At 46.1% G+C, this 15,222-nt stretch overlaps 2 protein-coding genes across 5 annotated transcripts in view; one reads left to right on the top strand and one right to left on the bottom strand.

Moving 5' to 3' along the window:
* The window catches only part of SART3 (spliceosome associated factor 3, U4/U6 recycling protein), a 34,798-nt gene extending 28,029 nt beyond the window's left edge, over positions 1–6,769 (bottom strand). For both annotated transcript variants that reach the window (XM_069496946.1, XM_069496945.1), the window contains exon 1: positions 6,433–6,769. In XM_069496946.1, coding sequence (XP_069353047.1) covers positions 6,433–6,750 — 318 coding nt within the window. In that variant the 5' untranslated portion in view covers positions 6,751–6,769. The remainder of the gene's footprint in view (positions 1–6,432) is intronic.
* Positions 6,770–8,116: 1,347 nt separating this feature from the next.
* On the top strand, positions 8,117–15,064 carry ISCU (iron-sulfur cluster assembly enzyme). Of its 3 annotated transcripts, none has more exons than XM_069496876.1 (5): positions 8,117–8,260; positions 9,700–9,813; positions 10,715–10,825; positions 12,977–13,055; positions 14,545–15,064. In XM_069496876.1, the coding sequence occupies exons 1-5, from the start codon at positions 8,147–8,149 to the stop codon at positions 14,625–14,627; spliced, it is 501 nt and encodes a 166-aa protein (XP_069352977.1). In that variant the 5' UTR covers positions 8,117–8,146; the 3' UTR covers positions 14,628–15,064. The 3 variants fall into 3 exon arrangements, with proteins under 3 accessions (XP_069352977.1, XP_069352978.1, XP_069352979.1); XM_069496877.1 differs by lacking the exon at positions 14,545–15,064 and adding an exon at positions 13,696–14,524; XM_069496878.1 differs by lacking the exon at positions 14,545–15,064 and adding an exon at positions 13,435–13,715.
* Positions 15,065–15,222: the final 158 nt, after the last annotated feature.

Raw genomic sequence — 15,222 nt, forward strand, 5'->3', positions numbered from 1 at the left:
ACAAAGATGCAAAAACAGCTGTGCATGGTGGCTCATGCCTATAATCCTAGCACTCTGGGAAGCCGAGGTGGGACAACTGCTTGAGCTCAGGAGTTCAAGATCAGCCTGAACAAGAGTGAGACCCCCATCTCTACTAAAAACAGAAAAATTAGCCGGCCATTGTGGCAAATGCCTGTAGTCCCAGTTACTCAGAAGGCTGAGGGAAGGAGTTTGAGGTTGAGCCCAGGAGGTTGCAGTGAGCTATGATGACGCCACTGCACTCTACCCAGGATGACAGAGCAAGACTTTGTCTCCAAAAATAAATAAATAAATAAAATAAGATGCAAAAGCAATGCAGTGGAGGAAAGGGGGGCCTCTTCCTCAACAAATGATGCTGCAGCAATTGGATAGCCATAGGGAAAAACACAAATAAACCTCAACCGAAATCTCACACCTTATACAGAAATTAACTCAAAGTAGATCACAGACAAATATAAAATGTGAATCTAAAACTGTAAAATGTTAAAAAAAACACACAGGAGAAAATTTTCATGGTAACAGAAAGGATCCTTAGGACCACAGAACTGACCTGAACCTTGACTGTATCAATGTCAATATCCAAGTTGTGATATCATACTATAATTTTGCAAAATGTTACCACTGAAGGAAACTGGGTAAAAGGTACACAGGATGAATCTGCATTATTTCTTACAAGTGCATGGAAATCTACAATTATCTCAAAATAAAAAGGTAAACTTTTTAAAAACGTTTTCCTCCAAGTTGGGATACAGACTTACCTTGTCTGTACACCAAGACTTCATTAGTACCTACCCTTCCAGCATGTCACAACATTTGAGCAATAAACATTTCCCTCTCCAGAGATAACAGATTACCTGTACTTCATTCAAATTACACTCTGCCATCTGACAATGTACTCTACCAATCCAGGTACTAGTTATTACATTAAAATACAGAAAGACAGCTAATGAATTTGACTACTTGAACTTCAGGATAAAAATTTAACAATTATCTAGCCGTGAACCTTTAAATGCAGGATGGGAGGAGCAACAATTTGCAGAACACAAATATAAAGGATTACAGGGTGTTGTTCAAGTCATTAGATTTTAAACAAGAACCCATTATCTTTCTCTATTAATCATGACAGTAAAAGCCCGCCATGGCTTCCCACTGTCCCTGGAACAAGGTACCAATCCCTGCCTCTTGTGAAGCCCCGGCAGGCTCCAGCTTATCTCTCCAACTACATCTCAAACCACTGGTCCCTCCACCACATCCAGCTTCTGTAACTCCAACATCCCAAGGCCTCTCCAACCTAAAGGGCTGGGCACCTGCTGCTCCTTTAGCCCAGAAGGCTCGATTCTTGGGTCTCTGCCTGGCCACTCCTTCAGTATCTGATTAAACTTCACCTCCTCAGAGGGGCCTCCCCTGGCCATGCTTTCTTGCTTTCTTAAGTAGCCCCTACCTGCTGCAAGCTGTTTTCCATCTCACCATCCTGTTTATTTCCATCATCATCTAAAGGCTCCACGGGATAAACACCGTGTATGCCTTATATTTTGCTCATAGCTAGAGTCTCTTTACCTACCTGGCACACAAAATACAATAAATTACAGGTCGACCTCACTCAGGAGCACTGATACAAAAATACTAAATACAATCTTAAAAAAACAGAAATGTAGAAAGAGAATAATACATAATGACCACATTGGGTCTATCCCAGGAATGCAAGGGTGGTTTCACATTAGGAAATCAATTAGTAAAATTGTCCACACTCGCAGATTCAAGGGGAAAAAAATATGACCACCTCAATGAAGAAAAACCATTTGATAAAAATGCCCATGCATGATTAAAAATTAAAAATTAGCTAAGTAAGAATAGAAAGGCACTTCCTTAACCTGATGAAAGTACCTACAAAATTGTATAATAAATACAATTGCTAATGATAAAACATTAGAAGAAGTGCTTTCAAAAAACACCACAAAGATTCCCAGTGTCACCTCCTATTTAACTCTGAGGTCTGAGGCTGAAATTTCTTTTCAGACAGGGAAAAGAAATTAATGACATAAAGACAGAAAAGGATGAAAATTTTAACTATGCTCAGATGCTATGACTGTATAGTAAACCAAAACTCAAACCAAACCACAAACAAGTCATTGGAAATAATAAACAAGACTGGCACAGTGGCAAGCAATAAGAGCAATGTATAAAAATCAGCTGCATACAAAAAGACAAATACTCTATGATTCCACTTACATGAGGTATCTAAAATAGTCAAATTCACATAGACAGAAGGCTATTATAGAATGGTGGTTTACCAGCGGCTGAAGCAGGAGGAAAGGGGGAGTTTTGTTCAATGGGCAGAGTTGCAAGATGAAAAAGTTCTGGAGATCTGTTTCACAATATGAATATACTTAACACTACTGAACTGTATACTTAAGAATGGTTACAATGGCAAATTCTGTTATGTGTTTATTAGAATAAAAAAAAAGTACATTTCTACAAACGAGCAAGCTTAAAAAAATGTCATTTTAACAGGATAGCATAAACAACAAACACTATAAAGTACCTAGGAACCCATCTAACAAAAGATGTGTGAGACCTATATGGAGAAATGTTTTTAAACTTTATTGAAAAATAGTAAAGACCTAGATAAATGGAGTTATACATGTTCCAGGACAGAAGATTCATATGGCAAAGATGTCAATTCTCTCCTAAATAATCCATAAGTTCAATGCAAATCCAATCAAAAACCCAATAGGATTTTTCACAGACCTTGACAAAAGAACTCTAAAATTTATATGAAAGAGCCAGAACACATCTGCAGGGGGAAAAAAATCGATAGGACAATTTGTCTTACCAGAAAGCAAGCCTCAGCAGAAAGTTAGACTGTGGAATTGGCACAGGACAAACTGACCACAAGAGAGAGCCCAGAAACAGACCCAGGCAGACGGAAAATACATGACAAAGGTGGCACTGGGTATATCAGCTAAAATGAATTTACGACCTAGGACTACGACCACCCCACCCCCTAGTTTGAAAAATAGTGACTTAGAGAAAAACTCTTGTACATAATGTGAACTGCTTTATATTTATCAAGTCACATGCAAAAAGATAATAAATTACGGAGAGGAACATGACCTATAATTTTTTTTTTTTTAAATCTTAAGACTCGTAGCAATGTTCTCCTGTTCATGATTTATAAAAGTTGACAAGCTGAACCCATTCTATGATCACATGATAGGTTGAAAAATCACCAGACCAGGCCAGGAAACAAGTGTTTCCCCATTTGTACCATGAAAGAGTTGGGGTAAAGCTCTGGTTTTTAAATGGGCTATCATGATACACTGATGTTTCAAAATCAACGGTCAAGAGTAGCACACAAAGTAGCAGCAGCTGAAGAAGTTTGAGAAAAATGTACTTTCTTCATTAAAGAACATTCTACACACAAAGTAGCAGCAGCTGAAAAAGTTTGAGAAAAATGTACTCTTCATTAAAGAATATTCTAGATTCTCTCCCAGGAGTGGGAGAGCCCTTGCTAGTTAGCGTCAGGAATGTCCATGCAAGTGCCCCTCACATGAATACCATGTGTACGTCAGCAGAAGAAAAAGGTTTAAAAGTCGATAAAGCAGAAAAACTGACTCTAAGGTAGCCTTTGATCTAAACTTCTGATTTTTAGGCCAAAATAATGAAGATACTATATATGGAGAAGTGCTCTGAAAGTACGTATATTAAGTGCATACTAAAATGCATTCAAGAGACACTTCCACATAATTCAATCAATATTGACATGAGTATGTGTGCTGGTCTATTCTGGTCTCAGAACGTCATTAATGACATAAGATGCTTTAAAGTAACAGGTTTAGCCAATCACAAAATGATCTGTTAACTGATTTCCTAACTCCCTAGCAGTAAAAAGGCACCACACCTACCTGTACTTAGAATAGGAGAGAGAAATAACAGAGAGGCTGGTATAGAAAGAAAACAGCTGGTGCAATCAGGGGAAAGCAGGGAAGGAAGAGAGCAGGCCTTTACATAGCACCAACTGTATGCCAAACTGTGCTAGGAGCTCTACGCACAATGCGTCACTTAAGTCTCCCAAGATCCCTAAGAAGCAGGCACTATCACAGTTTTCATGTTACCAATGGGACACTCCAGGCTCTGAGAGCTGATATAACTTGTACAAGGTCTTTCCATTACTGAGCAGAAGGCTTGGCTTCTCACGTGGTTACAAAGCCATAGCCTTTGCACTGCACCATGCTGCACTGACAAATCTGCCTAAAGCACCGTGAGGTGTCACTTTCAGCACACAAATTATGGAAAAATCTTTGCTTTTCTTATATAGACAGACACCACAGCGAATTGCCAGCTTTCACAAAATACACTCGGGGACAAGGACAGGACTCACAAATATGGCAAGGGTGAGTTTCTCACAGCCCTGTTTGGAAGTTACTCATCGTTTTGCTCCACCATAAGAGCAAGTTATAGCAAGAACGAGAGGCTGTGGGATTAGGATGAGGTGGGAGGAAGCTTTGGAAAAATTGGAAAAGTCCACTTCTAGATCCCAGGACAAAGAGGATAAGACCAAAGGCTCTTCAATTCACCATCACATGCCAGGTCCCATCCGCTGTGGTCACCTTCTGATCTCGATCCTGCCCTCCCTGGCCTGTGGTGGGACAGGCAACTGCACAGCACTAGGAGCCAGGAGACCGCTACCCATCCTCCTCCCTAACACGTATACCTTCATCAAGACTTAACCTCTCTGGTCCCAAGCCTTCCCTTCCCCCACCTCACAGAACAATAAGCTCCTCTTAAGGCCAAGGGCTAGCAGTCTGAAGAAATGTTATCAACAAGGGCAGGGACACAGCCTGGTACTCCATGTCACACTGTATTTGCTGAATTAGCTTCAGCACACTTATTTATAAAAAGTAGAAATGGTAACCACTTGCCTCTCCCAACTGGTTCCTCTGACAATCAGATGTTATGACAAGTGGGACACACTATATACCGATGGATGATGTCACTATTATGCAACTTAACAAAAACATCACGGCCAGAGGGAGCACTATAAGGAAACTGACATCCAGCAAGGTTAAGTGAGTAACCCAGGTTAGCAATTTCACATCACTGAGTGATTTCATATCCAGTGTGACATTTGGTCCACAAGCAACATTTAAGAGTTCAAATCCTACCGAGAATGACTTTAAGTAAATCGTTTCATCATTTGTTCTGAGTTTCTGTTTCTTCATCTGTAAAGTGAGACTGCTTAATCTCTTCTGTTTGCTCCTTGAAATCCACTCCACTCCCTGTGCTCTGTCCTGTGTCCCCCAGTGTAGACCACATTTATGAGTTTCCTGGCTCTTGGGCTACCAGGCGGGTTTCCCCAGCAGGAGGCACCAGCAGAAGTTGGGAGGAAGCTTCGGAGAGAGGGAGGTCAGGGTATTTCTTCCCCTCCCCCAACCCAACAGGACACTGGGGCTGGAAGCCCTTGAACACACTTCTACAGCTCTCAGGTGCCCTCTCCACACAACTACTCAGGTAACCAACCAGTCACTCCCTTCACCCCTGTAGGCCAAAAGATGGACAGAGGTTCTGCTGTTACTAACTGTAAGATACTAAACCTTCACTCCTGATTTCCCTGCCCACACCTTTATGAACACGGTTGTCCTTTCACTGACCTTTTCTCAAATTGTCCTCATTTGAACGGGCCACCTATTTCCTGCTGGGACTCTAGATTAAACGGGACACACCACCACCTCATAAAGTTACAGATTACAGCTCACGTTACATCTCAGTGCCAGGCACTAGGTATAATTACCGTTATGACCACTGCATGATGCAGAAATTGTTGCTCCCACTCTACAGATGAGGAAGCCGAGACTCAGAGAAGTAAAGAAATTCGCCCAAGCACACACAGGGGTGGAACAGCTAGAACTGAGGCTTTAACCTCCGGATGCGGAAACCTCTACCTTTCCATTTGTATTATCACCGTCACGGTAAATATATTTCCTACCACACCAAATTTCATCACTGTTGTCACTCCTACAAGAAAGTAACACTGTTACCAATAAGACTTTATTTCTACTGTCAGACATAGTTCGTGTGGTTAAGAGTGGGATACTGGAGTCGGCCCAAAGTACTAGGCCTGACTCTCCACTTGCAGAACTGTTATCTTGAACAAGAGACTTTCCTCCACGAGCCTCAGTTTCCTCCCGTAAAACAAGGGTAACACAACCTCCTTCACAGGGTCGTGGCAAGGACTCAATTAAGATAACGTTTGCAAAGCACCGCGCAAGCTGAAAGCGCTCAAATGAAAAGAGCTACAGTGATTAACAGCGGGTTTGCGGCCTTGACGGCTTTATTGCCGCTGAGAACCAGGGAGGCGGGCCGGGACCTGGGGACCCGAAGGAAGGAGCCCGCTGCCCCCCGCCCCTGGCCCACCTGCTCCTCCAGCCTCTCGATCTCTAGCTGGTTCTTCTCCTCCTCTTCGTCGTACTCCCACTCGTACTCCCCGGGGGAGCTCTCCGCTGAGGAAGCCATGGCGAACTCCTCATCATCCCCATCGCTCTCGCTCACACCTTCCTCCTGAGGATCCCACTGTGGCCCTATGGTCTTGTACGTCGCAGCAGTCACAGCCCGCGACAGCACCTTCCTCCTCGTCCTAGCCGCCTTAACCTCTTTCTCCTCTCCCTCAGCCTTGGGCCCAGCCTTGGACTCAGCCTCGGGTTCTGAAGCCGAGGTTGCGGCCGCCGTCGCCATCTTGCGCTTCCAGGGACTCTCGGGTCTTCCCGCGGCCGCCGAAGACCCGGCTGAAGTAGAAGCTGCCCGCGGCGCGCGCCTGATCAAAACCCTGATTTCTTGCCACCAAAAGGGAAACTGGAAGCCTCGGATGACGGGAAAATCTTGGAATACACACAATTAATATTACTTTTACATCATTCTAGAAGCTCCCGTCAGAGAAAAAACTAATTTACATGGCAAGTGTACCGTCACAACTTCGGACAGATGTTGGGTCTTTGGACAGGAAATGGAGGCCATAGAGGAAGTCATGGAGTCAACGTGGTGTCTATGGTCAAAGGTTTGGCGCCATCTTGAGAAGGTAAAGTGAGTTAGAACAAACGTCTTACTTAACGCCCAGTGTGACCTGGTGCGTCGTTCAGTCTCCCCAGCAACAGCGCCCCAAACGCAGAGAGAAACTCCACGTCCTCGGGGAAGGATATACTGCACCATTCATGTGAAAAATCCATTTCTCTGAGAGATTTCTCTCCTTTATTTAACGCCTGGTACCTAGTAAGCCTTAAATACACATGTGAATTTTCTGGTTTTGTAAGCCATCTTGTAAACCAATAGTAAAAAATTACATTAATAAGCATTTCTTTGGAAACTCTTAATTGCAAGGCATTGTAACATAAATTTAGAGTTTGCTGCTTTATAGAGAAATAGATACGTACATTATTTTTAAATCAAGGCATGGTGTTTCCTTCTTAAGCTTCCCATTTTTGAGGTAGAAAAGTCTTGGTGTGTTTCTCCTACCGCCTTTCTCCCTCACTGGCAGGCTTAATGGGGCAGGAATTATGTGTTTTGCTGTCCGTTGGATCCCCAGAGTCTAGTATAGCACCTTGACACACAGTAGGTACTCAGCACATACTTGTTCCATGGATGAAAGAATAGTCCTTGGATTAGTACAAAAGGGGAGATCCAGGCTTGGCGTGCCCAGGGTCACACAACCAGGAAGGAGCAGAACCAGGATTCTAACCCCGCATTATTCAAGTTCGAACCCCAACTGAACCTAACTCTCTGAGCAACCTTGGGCAAGTTAACCAAACCGCTCTGAACCTCAGCCTCCTTAAGCTGCAAAACAGGGTTGGAACTGGCGGTTCTCAGCACCACATTCCAGCGGTGGGCTTTGTGAACGCCAGCCTGGCCCCGCACTCCAGGAGCCTGAGGTCCTCCCCATCCAGGATCCAGCACTCCAGACCAGCCCTCCAGCGACTTCAGACCCTCCCGCTCTCCGCCCCGCCCGCCCGCTCCTGAGAGGCGGGGCCAAGGCGCGGGCACGTGCACGGTGCAGGAGAGCGCAGGCGCGAAGTCGCAGTGACGTCAGAGGCGCGCCGTATCTCTGCGCTCTGGGACGGCGCAGCCGCAAGCCGGCAAGATGGCTGCAGCTGGAGCGGGCCGTCTCAGGCGGGCGGCTTCGGCCCTATTGCTCCGGAGCCCGCGCCTGCCGGTCCGGGAGCTGTCAGCTCCGGCTCGGCTCTACCACAAGAAGGTAGGGTTGGACGAGGGGGTGCGCAGACCGCCTAGAGGACTCAGGCGTCCTGGCGGAGGCCCAAACTGGGAGGGACGGCCGCGGGGTTCCGGGCGGCCCCGGACGGAGGTGCCGCCCCCTCCTACGTCTCGGTCTCGACTCACTTTCCCTTGCTGCTCAGTGACCCTAACCGCAGCTGATATAAAATTAACAGCTACCGCCGATCGGGCGGCGACTTCCAGTGGGCCCCGCCGTTCGCCGCGACTTTGTGCGTCTCATCTTTAAACTTGCCAACAGCTCAGGAGGAAGGTCCTGCTATGTATGACTTGCCATTCTGAGTCCAGGGCCACACACACGCTCTGGCGCGGGCTCCGGCTTCGGCCACGCTACTGCCCTGGCTGAGCGATCTTGAGCGAGTCACTGCCCGTCGCTAAACCTGTTTCTCCAGGTGTAACACGTGTGTGGGGGAGGGGGTCGTCAGGAGTCTTCTGCAGGATCTAAGGTGTGGCGTCCCCGACATGGTTCCCGGCACATAGGCCCTACATGTGGCCACCATTTATGGTGCTGTTATTATTTTAGGAGTGCATAGCCTCCGAGGGAAGTCAGGCATATAACCAACAAGCATAATGTTTTTGTTTTGGTTTTTGGCGGGGCAGAGGAGAGAGAGAGATGCGTAGTTTGCAGCCTCTTGCCTTCCAGGGGGTTAAAATCCCCTAGTCTTGAGACTCTCTCTCGGGAAACTACTAAAGAATGGCGTAAATCAACGTGGCGCAGGAACTCCAGATGAGGTGGTGGTATCTGGTGGGTCCTTGGATTTAGAGTCAAAATCCATACTCGGATGTGCGTGTGGGGAGGACTGGAAGATTTGGGTACTTACTGGTAAGCACACCGCAAAGTTACTAGAGCCTTGCGTGTACCAGTTTGAGTTGATGTTTATTCTGCTGTGGCTTCTGCACTTTTGCCGAGGACTTCACTCCTCCCCCACCCGGGCGTGTGTTTTGTTGACGGTGTGCGCAGAAGGAACTTGGGCCTTTCAGTCACCAGGGTGCGCTGCTGCACCAGGGTGATGTCAAGGCCATGAGATACAGTCATGGCACTGCTTTTATCTTAAAATACGTACGCCTTCCATACCATTATTCTTTCTGTAGCAGTCACCTTGAAGCTTCTCAGAAAGCCTTCCACTCCTGGGCCGTAGTATTTTTAGATGTGGGGGGTTTTTTTGTTGTTGTTTTTTGCTATTATCACAAATTTGTGGAGGTAGTTGGAGGGGATACAAAGTGTTTGGGCTACAAATGGTTGTAATTGGCATGAGTACTCGGAGGCCTTTCTACCCAGATGAGATCTGGTATTTAGTGATTGCCTGTTAGGTTCAGATTGCTGACTTCTAAGAGCTAACCGTTACGTCAGGAAGAGCAATACCAACAAAGTGATCATTATTTCTCTTAACCCTCTCATTTCAGGTGGTTGATCATTATGAAAATCCTAGAAATGTGGGGTCCCTTGACAAGACATCTAAAAATGTTGGAACTGGATTGGTGGGGGCTCCGGCATGCGGTGATGTAATGAAATTACAGGTACCAGCTGGTTTTCAACTTTAACGGTAATAGTAATCCCTTTGCTTACACAGTGCTTTATAGTTTACAAAGCGTTTGCACATATGGCATTTCATTTGGTCTCTATCTTTATTCCTGTGAGATGGGATGCCTTAATATTATAAATGATTACAGGTCCTCAGTCTTGGTTCTCTTACTGGTGTACTAGGCTGACCTTTTCTGAAATAGGAAACGAATCTCATTTTTCTACTCACTGTATCAGCTTAAATCCCAACTTCAGTCAAGTAAAAGTTTTTGTGACTTTTACTGATCAAAGGAAAACCCCAAAGGGCTAGCAATCTCCAGTGAGACAAATGCAATAAATCAGACCTGTCCCCACATTGGAAGCAACATGAAGGTAGTATCCTGCGCTCTGGGTAATCCATAGCTGTGTCCACAATCTGTTTCTTCATAGTGGTGGGCAGTTTGCCAGAGGTCTTCATACCTATCCCGAAAAACAGAAACAAGCAGGAGGGAACCATTAAGTGCAGTTTGGTGCCCGAGAAAAAAGTACTAGCCAGAGGCCTTTATTGCAGACTTTCCCAGTGTTTAAAAAGGCACATTGCCTCAGCAGCTAGCTGTGAGCAGACTTCCTCAAATAGGACTTCATAGTTAATATGCAGGCTGAAGTTACAAAACAAAACTGGGGCGGAGGGGCATATTTTCCATCTGATCTTTACCATCTAGGCCTGTAGAGTTGTTCCACGTTTCACTTTTCATCACCAAGCTCTTTGAAACGAAGCAAAGTCCGTAATTAATGCCATAACTTACAGCAGGGAAAGCAAGCTCAAAGCTCCTGGGGAAGGCCCCAATAGCCTTCCATCAATGCCAGGTTCCAGAGGTGGCCCCAGGAATCACTGCTTACCTCTTGTCTCTTTTCTAGATTCAAGTGGACGAAAAGGGGAAGATTGTGGATGCCAGGTTTAAAACATTCGGCTGCGGCTCCGCGATTGCCTCCAGCTCGTTAGCCACTGAATGGGTGAAAGGGAAAACGGTAAGGATGCTTGGAAATCTGACTGAATGAAATTGCATTCTTCAAACCTTGCTCCCGAAGGGTCTAGTGAGTAAAAAAAAACCACAAGTGACGGTAATTTTTTTTTTTTTTAACATTCTAAATTTTTAAAATTTCTCATACCCAAATGTTGATTAGATTCTTCTCCAAATTGGGAATTATGGATCATTCTGCTAGGTGGCGTTTGAGTTTTTTTGTTGATCGTTTTTATTTGTTAGGTTGGGTAGTGTTGTTGTTGTTAATGACATAGAAGAAGGGTCCTCACCTGTCCCTCTAACAAAATGGAATCGAAAAGAAACCTTTGGCCTTCTCTATGGCTGATGATCTTGTAATTTCTCAGGGCAGATGGTGTTTTGTAGAGCGGTTGTTTTCTTGCTTATTTCCTCCCATCATGTTTCAGGAAGAACTCCAGGTAGCTTACAAAGATTGGTGACATAAACTAGCCTGTGTTAACAGAGGGATTAAAGAATCAGAAACACAGCAAGGGTGGGGGCAAAGTCAACAGACAAATCAGAGCAGTGATCTGGGCGGCTGGTTAGCAGGCCTTCTGGGGGTGCAGATGAGAAAGGGCTGAAACATCTTTTCTATCCTTTTCTCTACCAAAGCCTCTTTCCCCAGCAGCCACAGAGGTAGAAGTTCCCAAACTCAGGAGCTGGAGTTTTTAAGATCCAGTTGCCATTAAAACCTCTCAGAAAAGCTGGCCAGGCGTGGTGGCTCACGCCTGTAATCCTAGCACTCTGGGAGGCCGAGGCGGGAGGATCGTTTGAGCTCAGGAGTTCGAGACCAGCCAGAGCAAGAGTGAGACCCCATCTCTACTAAAAAAATAGAAATTAGCTGGACAACTAAAAATATATAGAAAAAAAAATTAGCCGGGCATGGTGGCGCATGCCTGTAGTCCCAGCTACTCGGGAGGCTGAAGCAGGAGGATTGCTTGAACCCAGGAGTGTGGGGTTGCTGTGAGCTAGGCTGATGCCACGGCACTCTAGCCCAGATGACAGAGTGAGACTCTGTCTCAAAAAAAAAAAAATAATAATAAACCTCTCAGAAAAGCCAGCCTGCACGGCACTCATCTTTGTAGCCCTAAGGGACCAGTTCAGGATGCTGAGTCATGGAGGAGCATGCCGGGAAGCCGGCCAGCTCTACAGTAAAGCCGTTTGCCAGGCCACATGCCACCTGTCTCCTGTGGCTCAGGGCCTTCTGGCTGGCAAGCTCCTGTGGGCCAAGGAAGTACAGACCTAACCTGTTCTGGCAGGAGGTGGCTCCAATATGATTTGTCAGGAACTGTCCCCAGTGAAAGGGGGAAATGAGACAAGGCACCTAGTTCCCAGGACCTGGATTTTAGGGACTGTGAGTTGTGATCAGAAAATGGGGAAAAGGGCCTTTCTTTACCCTTGAGGTCTCCCATCTCAGTTTGCAGGAGCAGAGCTTGAATCATGATGGGTGGAGGTTAGTGGGGTTAGTGGGGTTAGTGGAGTGGGGAGGTTGGAGGACAGTCAGATGGAGCCAGGGAGGCTGGCTGTTGGGGAAACCTGGCTTTCCTTAAGGCAGTGGCGCTCTGTTCCACGTAGGCGAGGACCTGCCTGCCCCCCGTTACCCCTGTGGCTCTCAGCCAGATGCCAGGCCTCCTCCTTGCTCAGTCTGGAGGAGACTGTCCTTTACGCAGAGGATGACTCTAAGAGAGCCGTCAGCCTGACACCTGCCTGTGCCACCGACCTCCCTGTTGCCATTCAGCACTTCTAGTCGAAAGGATTTATTCCAGACATATGGTAGAAGGACATGAGAGAAGCCGATAGTCACAAAACCAGCACAGGAAATCACGGCCTTTTAAACAAAAGACTCCAGTTGTTGGCCTCAAGCAGATCCCTAAGAGACTTCTGTCAGGTTCTGCTCCTGGCTTATAGAAGTGTCTCAGCTGTCCTTGCCCCAGCCACGCAAGGCAGGTGTGTGTGCTTCACACTGGAGAATCCCAGCTGGGAGTCCCGCGAAGACCCCAGCCCTGTATTTTGAGTTATTAAATAGAAATCATCCCCCATCACCTCTGAGGGCCTCTTCGGCCTTCCTTTTATGTAATCGTCCGGCCCTTGCAAGCTAAGGCTTTGCTAAAATTGCTCGTCTTTCCCTAATGCCTCTCAGGTGGAGGAAGCCTTGACCATCAAAAACACAGACATCGCCAAGGAACTCTGCCTCCCCCCCGTGAAACTGCACTGCTCCAGTAAGTCTCTGCTCTCCAAGGTGCCAGCCAGGGCGCTCGGCAGTAATCTCAACTTGGTATTTCTGACAGAGTCCTTTTAGGTCGGGGACTCCATCTTTATGACTCTCAGAGAATTAGGCCTCGTGGGTCTGTCTGATAACCTTCAGGGTTTGGAGCCCCGTGGTCTCACATGCGTCTCTAGCAGAGTCTTGCCAGGAGGTGGTGTGTGCCAGGCGTCACACTGAGCACTTGATGGGCAAACTTCAGAAGCATCCTGAGTCCACAAGTGTCGTTACTCCCTTCTTACAGGTTAGGGAGCTGGGGCCCAGGGTTACGGCACCCAAGCCACGTGGCTAACAAGTGGAAGAGCCAGAATTGAAACCCCAATCTTTGATTCCAGAATCCATGCTGTTTCCAGCAGAGGAGAAAACTCAGCTTTCTCCATAATCCTGTTTGCTGTGTATTTCATCACTTCTGTCTGCATGCCGTTACCAACGGGGTCTGCATCTGTCTGTATGGAATGACTAAGCCCTGTTGTGCAATATCCCCCTCGACACTGTCCTAAGAGAAAGCCTGGATGCCTTAAGACTTACACTTGGCTTTCCAGTTTGGTGTCTGTATTAAATCTAATGTTTTTTTCATGCTCACTTAACTTTGTCAGGGAAAGAGAGAATGGGAAACAGTAGCCTTAACATATTGATGGAAGTTTACTGACCAAATTAGTTAAAAATGAGCAGAGAGCCGGGCCTCTTGCCAGGGTAAGACGCACAGGAGAAGAGCCGGGTGCTGGGTTGGGGACACACTAAGGCAGTCTTCAGGAAGCCCAGTAAGACCTGAGTTCTTTCCAACTGAGCTGGAATTTTAAGTACCCATGAAGAAAGGTCATAGCTTGTAAACATTTTCACGGGGTTTCAGAAAAACCCCAGCCTTTTTATGAGGCCTTTTTAGGTGCTGAAACCTTCAGCTGATGCTTTCTGCTGACATTCTAGCTCTCTCCATTTTTATTTTTCCCCGTAGCCTCAGTTTTAATATTGACTCCTAAACAGAAGTTTTCAAACTTGGAACCTCTAGAGGGTGATGTGGCAGATGCCATCCCATAAACAGACTGACATGACCCAAGTTACGCCGGCTGCATAGCCGGCATCTCCACCTCGTTTATCCCAGACTCTCATGGCAGCAGACGAGAACTAACATTTGTTGTGTCCCTACTATGTGTCAGACGTTTCCTGTAAGTCCCCACACTATCCCAACAAGACAAGCACAATCATTATCCTGTTCTACAGAACAGAAAGTGGATTCCAGAAGGCTAAGGAACTAGCTTAGAATCACAGATATTTAAACCCTAGTCTGTCTCCAGACTGACCCTTGGGAGGAGCCCGGCTTGCTCCTCTCCCCAACTCCCCAGCTCGGCTACTCTGCGAAGCCCCTCCCAGCGCTTAACAATTAGAGTCCGAAGACCATTTCTGTAGTGTCTAGAAACTCAGGCTCTCTTTCCTTCCACCACCCCTAGTGCTGGCTGAAGATGCAATCAAGGCCGCCCTGGCTGACTACAAACTGAAACAGGAACCCAAGAAAGGAGAGGCAGAGAAGTGAGCCCTCGCAAAGCCTTCACGTCACGTCCGCTGCTCGTCCACCCGCCTGCAGTCACCTTAGACGTTCAGAAGCCCCTGGCACTACATAAAAGAGCTATAGATACGCACAAGTTCTGCTGTTCACATTGTGACTCCACTGAAAGCAAAATACACAGTTTAATTGTTCTGAATCCTGCGATTTCTTTCAGCCCATGGTCATCGCCTTAACCCAGTTACTGTATATTTTGAATTGTGTATGTGGCCTCAGAACTGAAATCAGTAATGAAGTCTCAAGCTTTGATAGCCTGTGAACTACATAAATATCTTAATTTTACCTGAATTGATTTTGGGGAAATTACCAGTAGGATGCCTTGGTGTGATTATTTGATAGAACCAGTTATTGTACATAAAACAGATCTGCTTATATATATATTATAATAAATAAAAGAATGTAAGATGGTGGTTTTCTCTAGTAAGCCTTGTCTCTCGGCTGCCTCATTCCAAAGTGCCCAGAGCCCTGTGGGTTCCCGAAGGCCAGACTGTGATGACACACACAGTTTTCCCGAGCAAACTGGATGACAAAGGTCACGTACAGAGATTTTTTTTACAAAGCCACA

The sequence above is a fragment of the Eulemur rufifrons genome, chromosome 21 (assembly GCF_041146395.1).
Source record: "Eulemur rufifrons isolate Redbay chromosome 21, OSU_ERuf_1, whole genome shotgun sequence".
Lineage (NCBI taxonomy): Eukaryota > Metazoa > Chordata > Mammalia > Primates > Lemuridae > Eulemur > Eulemur rufifrons.

Bases quoted from the DNA above. Each gene is read 5' to 3' on its own strand.
- ISCU (XM_069496876.1), top strand. From the start codon at position 8,147: ATGGCTGCAGCTGGAGCGGGCCGTCTCAGGCGGGCGGCTTCGGCCCTA. The intron at 8,261-9,699 runs GTAGGGTTGGAC...CTCTCATTTCAG, and splicing joins CTCGGCTCTACCACAAGAAG to GTGGTTGATCATTATGAAAA. The intron at 9,814-10,714 runs GTACCAGCTGGT...TCTCTTTTCTAG, and splicing joins GTGATGTAATGAAATTACAG to ATTCAAGTGGACGAAAAGGG.